Source organism: Lepus europaeus, chromosome 12 (assembly GCF_033115175.1).
Source record: "Lepus europaeus isolate LE1 chromosome 12, mLepTim1.pri, whole genome shotgun sequence".
NCBI lineage: Eukaryota > Metazoa > Chordata > Mammalia > Lagomorpha > Leporidae > Lepus > Lepus europaeus.
In genome coordinates, this window is record NC_084838.1 from 22,491,930 (window position 1) to 22,510,622 (window position 18,693).

General features: G+C 41.3%; 1 protein-coding gene across 1 annotated transcript in view; it reads left to right on the forward strand.

Moving 5' to 3' along the window:
• The window catches only part of SHOC1 (shortage in chiasmata 1), a 68,308-nt gene extending 55,363 nt beyond the window's left edge, over positions 1-12,945 (forward strand). Inside the window, 6 exon segments of the mRNA XM_062206935.1 lie at positions 833-954; positions 6,268-6,361; positions 7,866-7,997; positions 8,332-8,481; positions 9,154-10,087; positions 12,845-12,945. Coding sequence (XP_062062919.1) covers positions 833-954; positions 6,268-6,361; positions 7,866-7,997; positions 8,332-8,481; positions 9,154-10,087; positions 12,845-12,945 — 1,533 coding nt within the window.
• Positions 12,946-18,693: the final 5,748 nt, after the last annotated feature.

Consider the following 18,693-nt stretch of genomic DNA (forward strand, 5'->3'; position numbering starts at 1 on the left):
TCTTTTTTTTTTTTTTTGACAGGCAGAGTGGACAGTGAGAGAGAGAGACAGAGAGAAAGGTCTTCCTTTGCCATTGGTTCACCCTCCAATGGCCGCCGTGGCCGGCGTGCTGTGGCCGGTGCACTGTGCTGATCTGAAGGCAGGAGCCAGGTGCTTCTCCTGGTCTCCCATGGAGTGCAGGGCCCAAGCACTTGGGCCATCCTCCACTGCACTCCCGGGCCACAGCAGAGAGCTGGCCTGGAAGAGGGGCAACCAGGACAGAATCTGGCGCCCCGACCGGGACTAGAACCCGGTGTGCCGGTGCCGCAAGGCGGAGGATTAGCCTATTGAGCCGCGGCTCCAGCCCAAAAACTCTTTTATGAGTTCCAATAGTTTCTTTGTGAAGTCTTTTGGTTCCCTATATATAGAATTATGTCATCTGCAAATAGAAATAATTTGACTTCCTCCTTCCCAAGTTATATCCCTTTGATTTCTTTTCTTGCCTAATGGCTCTGGCTAAAACTTCCAGGACTACATTGAATAATATTGGTGAAAGTGGGCATCCTTGTCTGGTTCTGAATCTTAGTGGAAATGTTTCCAACTTTTCCCAATTTAATAAGATGCTGGCTGTGAATTTGCCTTGATTGAGTTGAGAAATGTTCCTGTTGAAGCTACCATTAGCTGTTTTACATTTACTATGGCTTTTCCCCTACTACTTCCTATGTGATTTTAATTTTTCTGTGAAATGGAGCTCTATCCCATGCTTCTTTTCAGGTTATCATTTATATATAATATATTCTTGAAATATTATAATATTTTCATAACGACTAACGAATCTTTTATTTCATGATAGAACCTAGAAGAATTGAATTGTGAGAAGGCATCAGATAATATCATTATGAGACTTATGGCATTATCATTCCAGTACAGCTATTGTTGGCTAATTTTATACAAAAAAGAAACACTAAATTCAGAGTAAGTAAACATTTTTTCATCCAGTCGTATTCATATTAAGTTATTCATTTTTAAATAAAAATAGCTATGCAAATTTTCTGCTTGCTCATCTAGTTTAGATCAGAGGTTCTCAAGATGGAGGAATAGTCATAGGAAAATAAATTGGAATTTTGGAGCTAATACATGTTCTCCTGTGCAATCATTCTCCCCACCCCATCTCACTAAGAATTGCTGCTGCTTTAATATTGTATTACTTTGAAATACTGAGCTTGTCTGTAAAAGAGAAGTCAGCCTTAAATCATTTCAGTTTAAAATTTTATAAACAGACTATCATCTTGCTCTGCTTTGTTTCATTAATGTGCTTAATTGAGAAAGTATAAAAAATCCATTCCGAAACACCAGCTCAAGTTGTCATTGTGTGTGTCTCCTTGCCTTTACCGCTAAGCATTATGAACCAAATGTTCTAACTTTCTCCTTTTATTCTCTGCCATTTGACTTTTCCCCCTACCTCTAGACTGATCTCTGTCTCTCAAAGGTCACTCATGACTTTGTTATCATCATCTCAAAAATATTTTAATATTTCACTGCTTTAAAGTGTCTTAAAATTTTATTCATTTTATTTATTTGAAAGGCAGACGGGCAGGCAAGCAGAGATCTCCTATTCACTGGTTTGGCCCCCAAATGCCCACAACGCCCAGGGATGGACCAGGCCAAACTCAGGGGCCAGGAACTAAATCCAAGTCTCCCACATGGGCAGCAGGAGCCCAACTACTGGAGCCATCACTTGCAGCCTCTAAGGGTGCATATTAGCAGGAAGCTGGAATGGAGAGTGAAGCCATGTCTTGAACCCAGGCACTCCAGTGCTCTCAAGTATTACATAGTTGTCAGTGCTTTCTTTCTTGAAACTTTCCATGTAGGTGACTCTTAAATGTTTTTGATCTCTTCTGTCTGTAAAAGATCTCTGTCTTTGCCTATTCTTCTTCGTCCCAGTCTCCAAACATATTTGTTGAGTTCTCTTTTTTTCCTATCTATCCAGTGGAAATTTTACTCCTCCTATAGCTTAGTCATCATCTCTCTCTATATTATTATTATTATTATTTCTGCAATTGCAGTCTCTCTTTAGAATTCCTGACATGCATCTTTAATTTTCTGTTATTTTCATCAAGATATTCCACAAATTTCCAAAATTAACATGTTCAAATATTTATTCATTATATTCTCTATCTCTTCCAAACTTGTATCTTCTCTTACCTGCACTTATATTTTTGGCATTGTCTTTCTTTTGATCACCAAAACTGGGAAAAAAATCCTATAGATTCAAATACTGGACTTTCCCTTCCATCTATCTTCTTCCTCCACTTATTAACAGTGTCTTAGTTCAGAATGTCATATTGTAGATGAACTTTTTTAATTTTAATTTATTTTATTTATTTGAAATAGAGGAGAGAGAGAGAAAGAATGTCAACCATCCGCTGGTTCACTCTCCAATTGGCTGCAATGGATGGAGCTGTGCTGATCCGAAGCCAGGAGCCAAGAGCTTCCTCCGGGTCTCCTACACGGGTGCAGGGGCCCAAGGACTTGGACCATCTTCTACTGCTTTCCTAGGCCAGACCAGAGAGCTGGAAAGGAAGTAGAGCAGCCAGGACTATAACTGGTGCCCATATGGGATGCTGGCACTGCAGGCAGTGGCTTCACCCGCTACGCCACAGCGCTGGCCCCTGTAGATGAACTTTTATGAGACTACTAACTGTTTTCACACCTCCAGATGCCTCTCATTGTTCCTGTCCAAAATCTATCATAGAGTCAATTGGTATTCCTAGAACAAGACTCATTATTTCACTCTGATAAGAGGCCTTCACTGACTTACACATTATTTATTGAATGCATATGCACTATTCACTTTAATATTCAAAGTCTTCAGAAGAAGATGGCAGCCTCTACTTTTAGGCTTAGTTTTCATGGGTTTTCCATTTTAACTGAAAGAACTGCTCAATGCCTTGCGTACATGTTCTTGGTTACCCACTTCTACTTTTGCTCATAATTTCTCTCTTCCTAAAACATTTTCCCCTTCCTCCTGCTATTTCATCTGGTGAAATGTTGCCCATCTTTCAGGACCTTTCCCCAAATATCACTTTTCCTATTCCGCCTTTCCTTAACATGCCACTCGTGCACACAGGTATCAGGTCTATCTGTGCTCTCTGTCTGACCTTTATATCCTTTCATTCCTTAGTTCTCTTTTCCTCATCTGTGGTATGTCTGTATTATCTTTTTGGAGTACTTGTCTTATAGCACTGAGCACATTGCTTTCACTTGATAGATGCTTGGTAAATATCCCTTAATTGAATGAGTGAATCTTTCCTACCAAATTGGAAATTAGTTTTACTCATTTTTTTATCCCTACAGAGCCACATCATTCAAGATAGAAATTTTTAACACATTCCTTAATTTAATTATCATAAAAAGAATAGAAAACAATTACATGATATAAAACTATCTTCTTTGACATTACCTGTATGATATTTTCTCTTTATTGACTTTCTGATTCTTCTATTTTATTTACCCACTGTACAATTATTATCATGTGAGGATGAGTATAAGTTAGAATGTAAGAATCTAAACATCTTGTGTTTTTATTGCTTCTATCAACAAATAATCTCTAGCAAGTCATTTAGCGAAGTTTTTATTTATCACAACTGAAAAGTAAAATAATAATTCAGCCTAAAACCTTCATTTTGAAGAATAATAAAGGCTCTAAGGCCTTTTAAGCTTGGAACTTTCTTGTAAAGCATTTTAAACTTTGTCCAGAATCTGAAACAGTTCTGTGTAAATATCTGATTTGGACAGTTTAAAAATCATTTTCAGATTATTATCTATAAGTTCTAGTGGTGCAATTGAAGTACAGGTGAGAAAAAAAAGAAAATTCAGGCTTATTTTTAATCAGATTTTTGTGAAAAAAAGTAATTATGTGGTACTCAGAGATAGCTTTTATATTCAGGATATGAAGAGTTATCTTTTATTCACAATAACATATTATTATAAAATAGAATGATTTTTGGCCGGCGCCGCAGCTCACTAGGCTAATCCTCCGCCTGCGGTGCTGGCACCCCGGGGTCTAGTCCTGGTTGGGGCGCCGGTTCTGTCCTGGTTGCTCCTCTTCCAGTCCAGCTTGGGCCCTGTACCCGCATGGGAGACCAGGAGGAAGCACCTGGCTCCTGGCTTCGGATCGGCACAGCGCGCCAGCCGTAGCGGCCATTTGGGGGGTGAACCAACGGAAAAGGAAGACCTTTCTCTTTCTTTCTCTCTCTCTCACTGTCTAAATCTGCCTGTCAAAAAAAAATGTATAATGATTTTTAAGCTTCTATGCATGTCACTTCTATAGCTTTATAATATATACTTTTTAAATTAATTTATTGCTAATTTATTTTTGTTAATTTTTAAAATTAACTTATTAATTTAATGTTAAATTATTGAGAGACAAGGAGACAGAGTTGTCAAAAACTGGTCCACTCCCCAAATGCCTGCCAAAACCAGGGGCCAAAAATCCAATCCAGGAACCCACTTACTTGAGCTATCACTGCTGCCTCTCAGGGTCTGCATTAGTAGGAAACTGGAGTCAGGAGCTATGCAATGCTGAGTGCTGAATCCAGGTACCTAAAATTGAAACGTAGGTGTCTTAACCAAATGAGAGAAATTCAAAATACAAAATAAATAGTTGGAATGACCTTAGTAGTGCATGCCATTAGTTCCTGTCTGAGGAAGAGTACCAGGGGTCCTTGCAGCCACTGTGGAATCCGTGGTTTTTCAGGACTCACAGAACTCAGGTCACGGCCATGACCAAAATTAACATGTTCAAATATTTATTCATTATATTCTCTATCTCTTCCAAACTTGTATCTTCTCTTACCTGCACTTATATTTTTGGCATTGTCTTTCTTTTGATCACCAAAACTGGGAAAAAAATCCTATAGTTTTTTTTTTTTTTTTAAGATTTATTTATTTATTTGGAAGGCAGAGTTACAGAGAGGCAGAGGCAGAGAGAAAGAGAGAGAAGTCTTCCATCTTTTGGTTCATTCCCCAAATGGCCACAACAGCTGGAGCTGCGTCAATCTGAAGCCAGGAGCCAAGAGCCAGGAGATTCTTCCAGGTCTTCCGCATGGTGTGGGGCCCAAGGACCTGGGCCATCTTCCCTGCTTTCCCAGGCCATAGCAGAGAGAAGGATGGGAAGTGGAGCAGCAGGGTCTAAAACAAGTGCCCCAATGGGATGCCAGCACTGTAGGCTGCAGCTTTATCTGCTAAGCCACAGTGCTGGCCCCACAGTGTAAGTTTACAAAGCTTTATAGTGCAAACTTAGCAGGGAGATAAAGCTCTTAGGGCAAAATCCAGTGAAAACTGAGACGAAGCTTCCTAGAGTTCTCTCCTAATAGTGTCACATAGGACATGTTTAAATTCTTTAACCACAAGTTGTGAGAACACTTGTAAAATTTTGTCTACAAGGAAAGTTCATCAGACACATAGTACCCAGGATTTAGGTACCCTCTGCCTAACACATTTAGAAATTGTAGACACACTAAGTAGTAAAGCAGGTATTCACCAAAACCACATTATTTGTATAAACAGTTTAAGTACAGTGAACCACTCTTAATGGAAGAAGCTTACCTGAGGAAGAAGCCATCTCACAGGAATGAAAAACCAAGAAATGAAGAGCGCTATTATCTCAATGACTTTGAGCCCTTGGATCCAAAAATGCATTTCCTGGGGATTCTAAGTAATATGAACCAGTAATTTCCTCTGTTGCAAAGAATACCTTCAGTTGGTAAACGTAATAGAGATATCCACCCACAGGTCAAGACTCACATCTGGTCTGTTTAATAACTATAAAAGGGAAAAAAGAATACATTTTCTAGTTCGGGAAAAAGCCCCAAAGAAGAGTCTAGGTATCCCAGTTCTAGTCAAGTGTTCATATCAACCTGGTACTTTGACCAGGGGGATGGAGTATTCTAGTTGGTTAGGCTTTGTCATACAGTCATCCTGAGGTCTGTGAAGAGATGGGTCAGACTTGTCCCCACACCCCCACAACTCCCCATGCACTTGCCCTCAGCATCCCCTAGATTTAACAGTGTTGTTAAGGAATGGAGGTGGAAGTGTTTTGTCAAAAAAGTTCAGAATAGACAAGAAAAAAAAAAAAAAAGAAAAGAAAACGTGAATCTGCCATACTCGTATTGTCCTAGCCAGGTTATTCTGGTAACATTATGAAACACAGAAAACAAAATGAACTTTTAATAAATACAATCAGTTGTCAAAGGAGTAGAAATGTATTAGTATAATTCTTTTTAGGTACCATCTTACAGAGATGACACTTCATCATCTAGCGCTGATTTATGCAGCTTTGGTTTCATCTGGGCTAAAATCTGAAGAACTGGATGTAAAGGTATTCTTTTCCAATATGTATGTTTGTAAGTATTTTTCATAAATGAAAATTATTTTCAAATCTGAATGCCTGCTAAGAAGAAACATTAAATGGATATATTAAAAACTTCTTAAAATCCCAATAAAGAACAGTTTCAAATTAATAAATATTTTTACCACTTAACTTTCTGTTCTAAAAGCTTTTAGTTTAATGAATTTAAAACTTAAATCATTGTTTTTTAATTTCTACTTAAAATATTTTTAAAAACATTGCAGGATATGGTTAAAATAAACAGTCCTTCATCAAAAATGTTCCTTATGCAGTATATACTAAGTTTTTATCTACTGTAAAATGGAAATCTTTTGACATATGACAGTGTGTTAATAAATTGTTAATTTCAAGTCAGTCTCCTTTCTTGGCCCTCTTCTTCAGCATCCTGTTCTGACACTTAGATATTTGTCCAAGTTTAGGACTCAGTGCTCTTCTATTGCCACTTTATATTCCTTCCTTTATAAACTCAGATGTTCCCATAGATGTAGATTTCATTCCTGAGTATAATTTTCCAACTTACCTTGATATTTCTTCAGGTCTACACCTACATTCTAGCAGTCTCCTAGAAATACCAACATGAATATCCCAGAAATGCCTCAAACTCTGATGTTGAAAACACACAATAACAGGGGGCATAGCAGGTTGAGCCTGTGACGCTGGCATCCCATATGGGCACTGGTTCAAGTCCTGGCTCCTTCACTTCTGATCCAGCTCCCTGCTAATGCACCTGGAAAGGCAGTATTAGCAGCCCAAGTGCTTGGGTCCCTGCCTTCCAAATGGGAGATCCAGATGGAGTCCCTGGCTCCTAAAAATTGACAGGAAATGGAGATTATTAGGAAACTCCTTTTCAGGGTTAAGTTGCACACTCACACACAAAGTTTTGGCAGGGATGTCTTAGAATCAAATATACCAAGATTATATGACTACTTTTAATTCATACCTTTTTTTAATATGACATCAAGTTCATTTATAAGTATCTTTTTTTCTTTTTTAACACTTTATTTCAGAATAGTTTTACATTTACAAAATGTAATCTTTATTTTTTAACTTCTTGAAAAATATTGTACTATATTTTAAAAATTCTTACTTTCAGTTAACTGATGTTTAACCTAGAAAAAGCAAAATATTAAATATTACAGATGTATTCAAATTGCTGCTTCTTCTATTATAGATGAAATAGAACACCAAATAAATGATTTTATTATAAATGTCAAAAGAAAGTGAAGGAAAATAATTTAGTTCCAAAATATTGGAAAACACAAGGATATCATATTTAAAGAAGGAAAGAAAATTAGCCTCACAAATAAAATGTCCTGAGTTTCATGTAGATAAATTCACAATTATATTTAATATACTTTAAAGATTAGAATCTGCTGTTTTAAAATTTTCTCTTCTAGCTAAAGACTATTTTTTAATATTACATTTTGCCTCCTTATCTTTTCTATAATATAACATACAAAAATATATTTTTTAGCTTATAATTGCCCCAGGAGTAGAAGAGACTGCATTGATAATTCGACAAATTGCTGACCACAATTTAATGACCTCGAAGAAAGAACCTCATGATTGGTTGGATAAATCTTGGCTTGAAGTTTCACCATCTAAGGTTTATTTCCTAAATGTATAAATTAGATATTTACAAAGCAAATATAAATAAAAGGGGTCTTCAAAAAGTTCATGGGAATTACATTATGGAAAAATTATGCATAGATTTCAATTTTTTGCACCAAAATAAATTTATCTTTTAATTCCATTTTCCCATGACTTTTAAAATGCCCTCATCCATATGCTTGAATTTCTTTTCTGATAACAATTTTTTGTCCAGGTGTCCCAAATTAAGTGGTTGGTGTAATGACAAAAATTTTAATCTGCTAGAGTAGAATAAAATGGTCTTTCAAAAGAGCAGTGGCTGATTGATTATTCTTTAAACTGTTTTCTAGGAAGAGATGTATTTACTTGATTTCCCATGCATTAATCCACTGGTGGCTCAGCTCATGTTAAATAAAGGACCTTCTCTGCACTGGATATTATTAGCAAACCTGTGTCAACTTCAGGAAGTCCTACCTGAAGTTCCAGAAAAAGTGTTAAAGGTTAGTTATTTGAGATCCATATTCTTGTATCAGTTTCTGTCCTTTCACTTGAAAATCTATTTTTACCATAGAGTTTTCAAAATTAAGGTTTGAAAATTTCATTGTTTTGGATTTCACAGAGACATGATTTATTTGACCTGAGTTTCTCATTAGCTGTAGAATTCTTAATTAGCTATCAACCACATTATATATTTTAAATGTATTTCATATAGATGATTCAGTTAGGTTAACACACTTTAAATCATTTTGAAATATTATTACGCCACAAATAGTAAATTATGCATCCTATTTACATGAATTCACATTTCCTCTTCCAAACAGTCCTGGTGACCTTCATTAGGCCAGTAATTAGAACTTTAGTCTTACTGCTATTATTTTAAAGAAACAGTACTCATATATAATTAATTTAACTAGAAATTCTGTTACACTTGCTGTGAACCAAACGGTGCTCTAAAAAAAAAAGGCTATTAAAAATTCCATTATATGTGATTAGAAAACAGATGCAAATTATGTTTTTCTTTTAATGGAACCTAATGATTTTATGTTCTTAATACATGGATCAATGTAATATCTATGGATACACTATTTATATATATTTTGCATAGATAAAAATCATTTATATGTATGAAACTTATTATTTGTATTATATTGACTAATTTTTAAATTTTTTAGCATTTTTGCAGCATCACTTCCTTATTCAAGATTAATTCTTCTTCCGTAACTAAATCACCTCAGATTTCATCACCTCAGGAATACAAGAATCAGAGTTCAGCTTCTGACTTCTCAGACCCTATCACTGAACGATATAATGAATATTACCAATATTCAGATTTAGGAGAGAGAGCACGAGAAGACACAAACACCACTTATAACACTTTTCATGAGGAACTAAGAGGAATGCTTCCCACTTTAGCATCTGCAAGTTCTTATAACCAGACCAACTACTGGAAAGACTTCAGTCGTAACCCTAACGTAGTACAGAATAATCCTTGTCTAATTAATCTGGAATCAAGGAAAGCAGCTTGTAACTCATTTCTAAACCAGAATGACTCAGGCTCAGATGTCTTTTCTTTGGGTCTAACACAAATAAATTGTGAATCCACAATACCACCAATTGACACTCAGAGGAGAGCTACCCCTAATTTTATAAATGATCATAAAAAGCAGATACATGAAGCAAAAGGCTCCAAAGACAAGGAAGTATTTGCCCCCATCTTTTCACTAATGGGCTCTCAATCTCCTCATTTGAACCTTAAGAAAAATGTGTGGGAACCACAGACTCATTCATTCAGCTTGCAATATGGCATGGAGCAGACTACGTGTAACAAATGGTACTCTCAGAAAAGTAATCTATTCGCTGATCAACAGCAGTATCTACCAGACGAGTTAGAAGGCTTCCCTTGGGAAAGTTCAGACGCTGCAACTGAGAAGACTTTCAGGAGAGACATACCATCTGTTCCCAGTTTAGATTTTTCTCCGGCTTCTAATGTAAATCAGAAAGAATCCAACCGTAGCCTTTATTTCTACCAAAGAACTGGGAAAAGTTTAGGTCAGAAAAGGCACCTTGAATCTTCATCTAACTCAGGAGACAAGGAATCATTAACAGGTAACACGATTTAATGGTCGATAAAACTATTCTCAATTTTAATAGATAAACCCATTTCCAAATTAAGAAAAAAATTGTTCTAATTACCTCATTTTAATTTATACAGAAAGTTTTGGATTAAGGAGAAAATCAAAACTTCTGGGTTTTGTTTTAGAGAAATAAATACAAAGAGTATACATCTACTTCTTTTAAAAAATGTATTTATATATAAATATTTATTTGAGAGGCAGACAGAAACAGAGAAATTGAGAGAAAGATTTCTCATCTGCTGGGTCAGCAACAGCCCAGCCAGGCTTTGCTGTGTTATTGTAGGTTGTTTAATTCTAACAAGTCTATTAGGTTCTACTATTAGCTCCATTTAGATGGATTTTTCTAAAAGATTGATTGATTGATTTGAAAGACAGAGTTACAGAGAGATAGGGAGAGAAAGAGAGATCTTCCATCTGCTGGTTCACTCCCTACATGGCCACAATGGCCATAGCTGGGCCAAACCAAAGCCAGGAGCCAGGAGCTTCTAACTGGTCTGCCATGTGGGTGCAGGGGCCCAAGCACTTGGGCCATCATCTGCTGCTTTCTCAGGCACATTAGAAGGGAGTTGGATTGGAAGTGGAGCAGCCGGGACTCCAACCAGCATCCATATGGGATGCCAGCATTGTAGGCAGTGGTGGCTTTACCTGCTGCACCATAGCGCCACTCCCTGCAACTTGTTAAAAGGACAATTCTGTTTTCTCATTTTTATGAATTACACGTTTTCTTTCTGTGTGGTTTTTAGTGCACTGACCTGATCATCTAGAACAAAATATTATGTTTTAATGCCATACAAATGGGGCCTTATCACCATGGGGACAAAGAGAAGTGGGGGGAAGAACAAGCTGCACAGCATCTCTTTTGCACAGATCCTTTGCCTTTTGTGAGGCCTGAGAGGAGCCCAGAAAATCTTGTATTCTTTTTTTAAATAAAAGAGAAACTCTGCCTTTTTAAATTATTATTTTTTAAATTAATTTATTTATTTGAAAGCCAGAGTTACACAGAAAGAGGAAAGGCAGAGCGAGAGAGAGAGGTCTTCCATCTGATGGTTCACTCCCCAATTGGCCGCAACAGTCAGAGCTGCGCTGATCCGAAGCCAGGAGCCAGGAGCTTCTTCCGGGTCTCCCACGCAGGTGCAGGGGACCAAGGACGTGGGCCATCTTCTACTGCTTTCCCAGGCCATAGCAGAGAGCTGGATGGGAAGTGGAGCAGCCGGGTCTTGAACTGGTGCCCATATGGGATGCTGGCACTTCAGGCCAGGGCATTAACCTGCTGGGCCATGGTGCCAACCCCGGTTATTAAACATTTAACAGCTCGCTCCTGATGCCAGCCGAGGCTCTCCAAAGCTTCACAGTGAAGGACTAGGATCTTATCATCATTAATATTTTCTGTGTTGTATCTCATTGTTCGTGTTTGTAAACATGCCAAATATGAATTTCCAGACAGATTCCTGAGAACATTACCCTGCAAGAAGAAATATGTCTTTAGTGAATATGATCTCCTACAGATTAGAGAATATAAATATATGAGAAAAATAATCAGGTGGGAAAAAATCTGCAGTCAGGAATAGAAAAGGCAAACTAAAAATTTTTTTGAAAAATTGAGGAATTGACATAATTACATACTCTCACCACATAGATACAGAGGAAGCAGTCAGTATGTCTTTGGCTTGGATTCAAAGTCTGTCAGAGTGAACTTCTAACCTGTATGCTAATGAATGAGGATGTATTAGAAACCTTCAAACATACCATAGAGATGAAGTAGTCTAACTTCTCACTCATGAAGAGAAATTGAAGTCCTGGGAGATGTAACTGTTGGTACAAGGCATGAGCATACAAATATGTGTATTGAACATTACCTTCTAGGGGCCATTGCTGTGGTACAGAGCCTAAGTTGCCCTCTGCAGTGCCAGTATCCCACAGGGGCGCCAGTTCGAGTCCTGGCTGCTCTACTTCTGATCCAGCTCCCTGCTAATGTGCCTGGGAAACAACAGAGGTTGGCCCAAGTGCTTGACTCCATGTGGGAGACCTGGAAGAAGCTACTGACTTTAGTCTGGCGCAGCCTTGGCCATTACAGCCATTTGGGGAGTAAACCAGCAGATGGAAGATGTCTCTCTCTCTCTCTCTGTCTCTCCTCTCTCTTCAACTCTGCGTTTCAAATAAATTAATTAATTAAAATTAAAAATAAATTAATTAAAATACTGAGTCATTCAGTGCAGGAGCATTTATGATTAAAATGTGACTTTTAATAGTTATTTTAAGGCCAGCACCGTGGCTTAACAGGCTAATCCTGCGCCTTGTGGTGCCGGCACACTGGGTTCTAGTCCTGGTCGGGGTGCCAGATTCTGTCTCGGTTGCCCCTCTTCCAGGCCAGCTCTCTGCTATGGCCCGGGAAGGCAGTGGAGGATGGCCCAAGTGCTTGGGCCCTGCACCCCATGGGAGACCAGGAGAAGCACCTGGCTCCTGCCTTCGGATCAGTGAGGTACACCGTCCGCAGTGGCCATTGGAGGGTGAACCAACGGCAAAAGGAAGACCTTTCTCTCTGTCTCTCTCTCTCACTATCCACTCTGCCTGTCAAAAAAAAAAAAAAAAAGTTATTTTATCCCAGACTGGAAATTTTAACAACTCTAGATAGTTATCAAAGAAGATCTACCTGAATAGCTGGGGGAGGGGGAGCTATATTTTATTATTATAAACAATAAAATGGTTTTTATTTTTCTCTTTTTAACAGGTTTCATGTACTCGGAACTACCACAATTCAAGAAACGACGTCTCACGTATGAAAAAGTCCCTGGTAGAGCTGATGGACAAACCCGGCTGAGGTTTTTTTGAAATGGAGAAAGGGCAGTGATTCATGCCATATTTCATTGTTTTTGGTGAAAATTCAGTAGCAAAATTATTTAATTTGCTCAGACATTAATAAAATGCAATTATTAAATATTCTCAGTGTTTCTGTCTTAAATTGTCATGTCTAATTGCCCTATGACTAGCATCTTTGTAAGTAAAATATTGAAATGTATCAGTTAGCATAATAATTACAAGATTCAAAGTGTCTTCCAGATTCACAGAGAAATCACAAACCTTTTAAATGCATCTCTGTCTCTGTTTGAGCCTCTCAGTCAAGAAGTGAAAATCACCAGCTGCAACCCTGCAACACCAAGACCTAAAGCCGAGGGCAAAATTAGAGAGTTTTGAAAAATTTTTTAAAGTTTTATGTATGTATGTATGTATGTATGTATGTATGTATTTATGAGGCAGACACAGACAGGGAGAGATTTTCCTTCCACTGGTTCACTCCCCAAATGCCTACAACAGCCAGGGCTGAGCCAGACCAAAGCCAAGAGCCTAGAATCCAATCCAGATCTCCTACATGGGTGGCAGGGGCCCAAGCACCTGAGCTGTCATCTGCCACCTCCCAGGATGCGTTAGCAGGAAACTGGATCAGAAGCCAAGTGGGTAGACTTGAACTGGCGCTCTGATACGGGATGCTGGTGTCCCAAGTGGCGGTTTAACCTGCTGCACCGCAACACCCACCCCTATTCTACTTTCTTAAAGCTCTGGTAAGATTGCGCCTAAACCAGAAGAGCTTTAAGCCTTCTTCTGGTGGGTAAGGCTGATTTTGCTGTTTGCAGACAGCCTCTAACCACCATTCATCACCTTCCAGAGAAGAGGAGTTTCCTCACAGGCCACAGGTCAGGGCTGTCGGTGGATGCTTACGTCACTCCTATGGGAGGCAGTCCCGGATATAGAATTCAAAACCATCTGGCACGTACAAAGCACTCTGTACTTGTTTGATTTTGTAGGTGAAGCCACCTCTCAGGGCACACTTACAAGTGTGGAACTGTTTTTTTTTGTTGTTGTTGTTTACACAGGCTCTATAGTGAGTGTGTGTGTATGTATATAATATTATTTAGAAATCTTGAGATAAGCTTTTCCTAGACAGAGAAATAATTAGATAAATCAAAACTAAAAGGACCTTTAACAAATACTTCTTAGACACAGGATAATAATCCCAACCAAATTCTCAACAGAGGGCTTCGGTCTGCAGTTCTTGGAAGGGGCAGAAAGAATGGAGTATGTCTTACCTAACAACAATCATAGCCCTGTCTCTTCTCATGAAAGAGAAAAACCATTCTGAGACAGTGTGTGTGACAGCTCCCGTGTGCAGGCTTTCCCCACAATTTCTCATGGCATCTTAACCTGACCACCATCTATAATGAAACTATCAATATAACCAATCCATCCTTCGTTTTCTTTTTTTAAGATTTATTTTATTTATTTGGAAGGCAGAATTAGAGAGGGAGTAACAGAGGTATTACCCTCTACTAGTTCACTCCCTAAGTGGCTGCAACAGCTAGTCCTAGCCAAAGCCAGGAGCCTGGAACTCCACTACTTTCCCAGGAGCATTAACAAGGAGCTGGATTGGAAGTGGGGCACCTGGGACTTGAAGTGGTGTCCATATGAGATGCCCGCATAGCAGGCAGCAGCTTAACCCATGCACTGCAATGCTGGCCCCCAGTGAATCCATTGTTCGTGTTTGTCTCTAAATAGAAGCAACCTATGCTGGTACTCAAAAAGCCAGAAAAGGGATTCTGGTATAACCATTTCTGCCTATTTAATTTTAGCATAATTCTGAAGAAAAGTGTTTTTATCTTTTTTTAAGATTTATTTATTTGAAAGAGAGTTACAGAGAGAGGTAGAGACAGAGAGGTCTTCCATCAGCTGGTTCACTCCCCAAATGGCCACAACGGCTGAAGCTGAGCCAATCTGAAGCCAGGAGCCAGGAGCTTCTTTCAGGTGCAGGGGCCCCAGGACTTGGGCCATCTTCAGATGCTTTCCCAGGTGCATTAGCAGGGAGCTGCATTGGAAGTGGAGCAGCCAGGACTCGAACCTGTGACCATATGGGATGCCGGTGCTGCAGTCTGGGGCTTTAACACCGTTGTGTCGGCCCCAAAGTATGTATCTTTTGAAGCAGAAAGAAACTGAAAATTATACCATTTGATTTAGATGATAGTTGACTATCATCTGTGAAATTGTAACTATCAGTAACTCTAAATTTGAGGAATATGGTGATTGAAGAGATGGTAGATATTATTTTTAAGTCAACTTAGTTAAGCTGAAACTACTACTTCCCACTTAGTTCTGGGGAAGCAGGAGCCACAGAAGACATTTTGCACAAGATTTAAGCAGTAGAAGTAAAACAGCAGCTACTACTCTTTTACTCTTGAGAGACACATGCACATATCTAATATTTACACATAACATATATACTCGGGAGTATTCTATATGTAAACACAAGTTTTTCGTATTTCACATGTCATGGATATCCTTCTAGGTTGTATTTGTTAAAGAAATTATAGGCCTGCGCCAAGGCTCACTAGGCTAATCTTCTGCCTGTGGCGCTGGCACCCTGGGTTCTAGTCCCGGTTGGGGCACCGGATTCTGTTGCTCCTCTTCCAGTCCAGCTCTCTGCTGTGACCCGGGAGTGCAGTGGAGGATGGCCCAAGTGCTTGGGCCCTGCACCCACATGGGAGACCAGGAGAAGCACCTGGCTTCTGGCTTTGGATCAGCGCGGTGTGCCGGCTGCAGCAGCCATTGTGGGGTGAACCAACGGAAAAGGAAGAACTTTCTCTCTGTCTCTCTCACTGTCCACTCTGCCTGTCATTAAAAAAAAAAAAATTACAGGTGCTATAATAAAAAAATCCTGAAATCTCAGTGGCTTGACACTGAGAGATTTATTTCTTGGTCACTTTCTTAAGGCAGGGAGGGTACTCTACTCCACACAGTCACGGAGAGAGTCCGTCATCTTCAACGTGTGGTTTCCAAGTTACCCGGGATAGTTACTTCCAGGCAGCCAGCACATGGGAAACGGAAAAACATGTCCACTAGCCAGAACTCTGGCACAGGGCCACGTCTAACTAGAAAGCAGCCGAGAAATGCAGCCCAGCAGGGTGTCCAGAAAGAAACAGAAATGCAATTTGGTGACGAGCTAGAGTCTGTGCCACAGTCTACCAATCTGGGCACCAGATAACCATTCCCTCTGCTCTCACACACGCGGGACTCCCTCAGTCTCACCTCAGGAGATGAAGCAGGGCTGTGTGGAGTCCCTGCGGAGAGCTCAAAGCTCATTTTACCGGGTCATGCTCAGCGTTCTCCAGCCGGCCTGGATATGGCTCCTTAAGGGCCTGGGACCTTTCAGTCACTCTCTTTCATTCTCCCCACTTGTACCCTACAAATATAAAACACACAGCGGAGACCTCAGTAGACACTCCCATTCAGATAGAGAAAGAATGGGAGACAGCGCCAGCATAGTGACGTCCGGCGTGCAGGCACAAAGGCCCTGATTGTACTCTGGAAGAAAACCCTTGTCCGTGGTTCTCCATGGCTCCGCCTCTGGCCTCTCCAAGTCCACCTTTATTCATTATTCTCCTCGCGCTTCCTCAACCTGCTTCCTGACGGGCGAGCGCAGGGGCCGAAAGGCAGGAGGTCTGTTGAACTGTTAACAGTTACAGGCCCCCTTATGTCTCAGACCACTTCGAAGGTTTCCTAAATCTGCCTATTTGTTTCCAATGAGTTCCAGGAACTAAGGACTGCATCTAAGGTTCGTTCCTAGAACGTATCCTCATGCCTAAGTTATTGTTTTTTCTTCCTTGCCCCAGCCTCTCAAAACTTAATGACCGCTAAGTCAAGGCCATTGGGCTTGGTAGGGTGGGCACAGCTGTGGTCTGATCCGGGACTCCCCAGTCTTCCTCTGATTGGGAGTTACTGGGACATTGCCAAATCAGTCTCCCAGAAGGTTGTGGCCCCTCACATTTCACACTAGTAAGGTATAAAAGTGTGCAGTTCGCCTTGTCATCGCTGGCAATGGTATACAGCAGGTGGTTTACAGCCAAGGGAGGGCTCCAGCGCCAAACTGCTTGGCATTGGATACTGGTTCTATCGTCCATCAACTGTTTGCTTCTGGACAACATTCAACTTACCCGTGCCTGACTCTCCACATCTGTGAACAGGAGGTCAGGAACACATTCTTATCTCAATTTCAAAAATAATTATGAGCAAACTAAGGCCCAGAGGATTTGAGTTAATTGGCTCAAAGGCACACAGGTTAGGAGTAAATGACCTAACACAAGGAAACAAACTTCAAATCTATGCGCTCATTAAGTGTGAACTACTGGGGCCGGCGCTGTGGCATAGCAGGTAAAGCCGCAGCCTGCAATGCCAGCCTCCCATAAGGCTGCCAGTTTGAGACCCGACTGCTCCACTTGTGATCCAGCTCTCTGCTATGGATTGGGAAAGCAGTAGAAGATGGCCCAAGTCCTTGGGCCCCTGCACCAGAGTGGGAGACCTGGAAGAAGCTACTGGCTCCTGGCTTTCGATCAGCACTGCTCCAGCCATTGCAGCCAACTGGGGAGTGAACCAGTGGGAAGACCTCTCTCTCTGTCTCTACCTCTCTCTGTAACTCTGACTTTCAAGTAAATAATTAAAAAAAAAGAAAGTTGGCTGCTCCTTATCACCCATGTCCCTGTCCCGTCTGTGCCAGCGCCAGGCTGGCTCTTTCTCACTCCCCTCAGCCCCTGCCCCTGCCCCTGCGGCTCACATAGCTTCTTCCTGTCCTGTGCGCATTTACTCTTCCTCAACTTACCGGAATCTTGAGCATATTGCGTGAGCCTGTCATCGCTCACATGCATGGCAGATGCTTGTCTCTTTTTCTTTCTTTCTTTCTTTTTTTTTTTTTTTTTTTTTTTGACAGGCAGAGTGGACAGTGAGAGAGAGGGACAGAGAGAAAGGTCTTCCTTTACCGTTGGCTCACCCTCGATGGCTGCTGCGCTGATCCGAAGCCAGGAGCCAGGTGCTTCCTCCTGGTCTCCCATGGGGTGCAGGGCCCAAGCACTTGGGCCATCCTCCACTGCCTTCCCGGGCCAGAGCAGAGAGCTGGCCTGGAAGAGGGGCAGCCGGGACAGAATCCGGCGCCCCGACTGGTACTAGAACCCGATGTGCTGGCGCCACTAGGCGGAGGATTAGCCTGTTGAGCCACAGCGCCAGCCTGTATTTTGCTTTTTTACTTTATTTTTTTTCCCCTACAAGAGTTGTTAATCGCCTCGTGGGCGCCGCATCCCTGTCTCCCCGCCACAGCCCCCAGCAAGCTGGTGGTGCTCCCGTACCGCGATAGTGCGGGGAACCTGGGGAACCTGGCTGGCGCCTTGGCACCCTGCAACCCCGAGCGGGAGAAGCACGGCGGGCAGGCCCTGCGAGATCGGGACAGGGCTGGATGCCATGGGCCAGACGTGGCTGCCGCCCAGCACGGCTGGAGGCGCTCCTGTGGGGCCCCTCGGCCTCCCACGGCGCCCGACCATCCCTTCTACAGCGGGATCAGTCAAGGATGGCAGGTGCGCAGCCCTCATGAGGATCAAGCTGCCCTCCCGGAAGAGTCTGAAGGACGCTACGGCCACAGCGCTGGCCTTTTGGAAAGCAGCGCCCCAGAGGAAGAGCACAACCGACTCACTAAGGGCCCACTGGTGTGTGAGAGGGAGGAGTGGCCTGGCGGCCAGAGCGAGGAGAGCCGGAGTCCCCGCGGGGGCG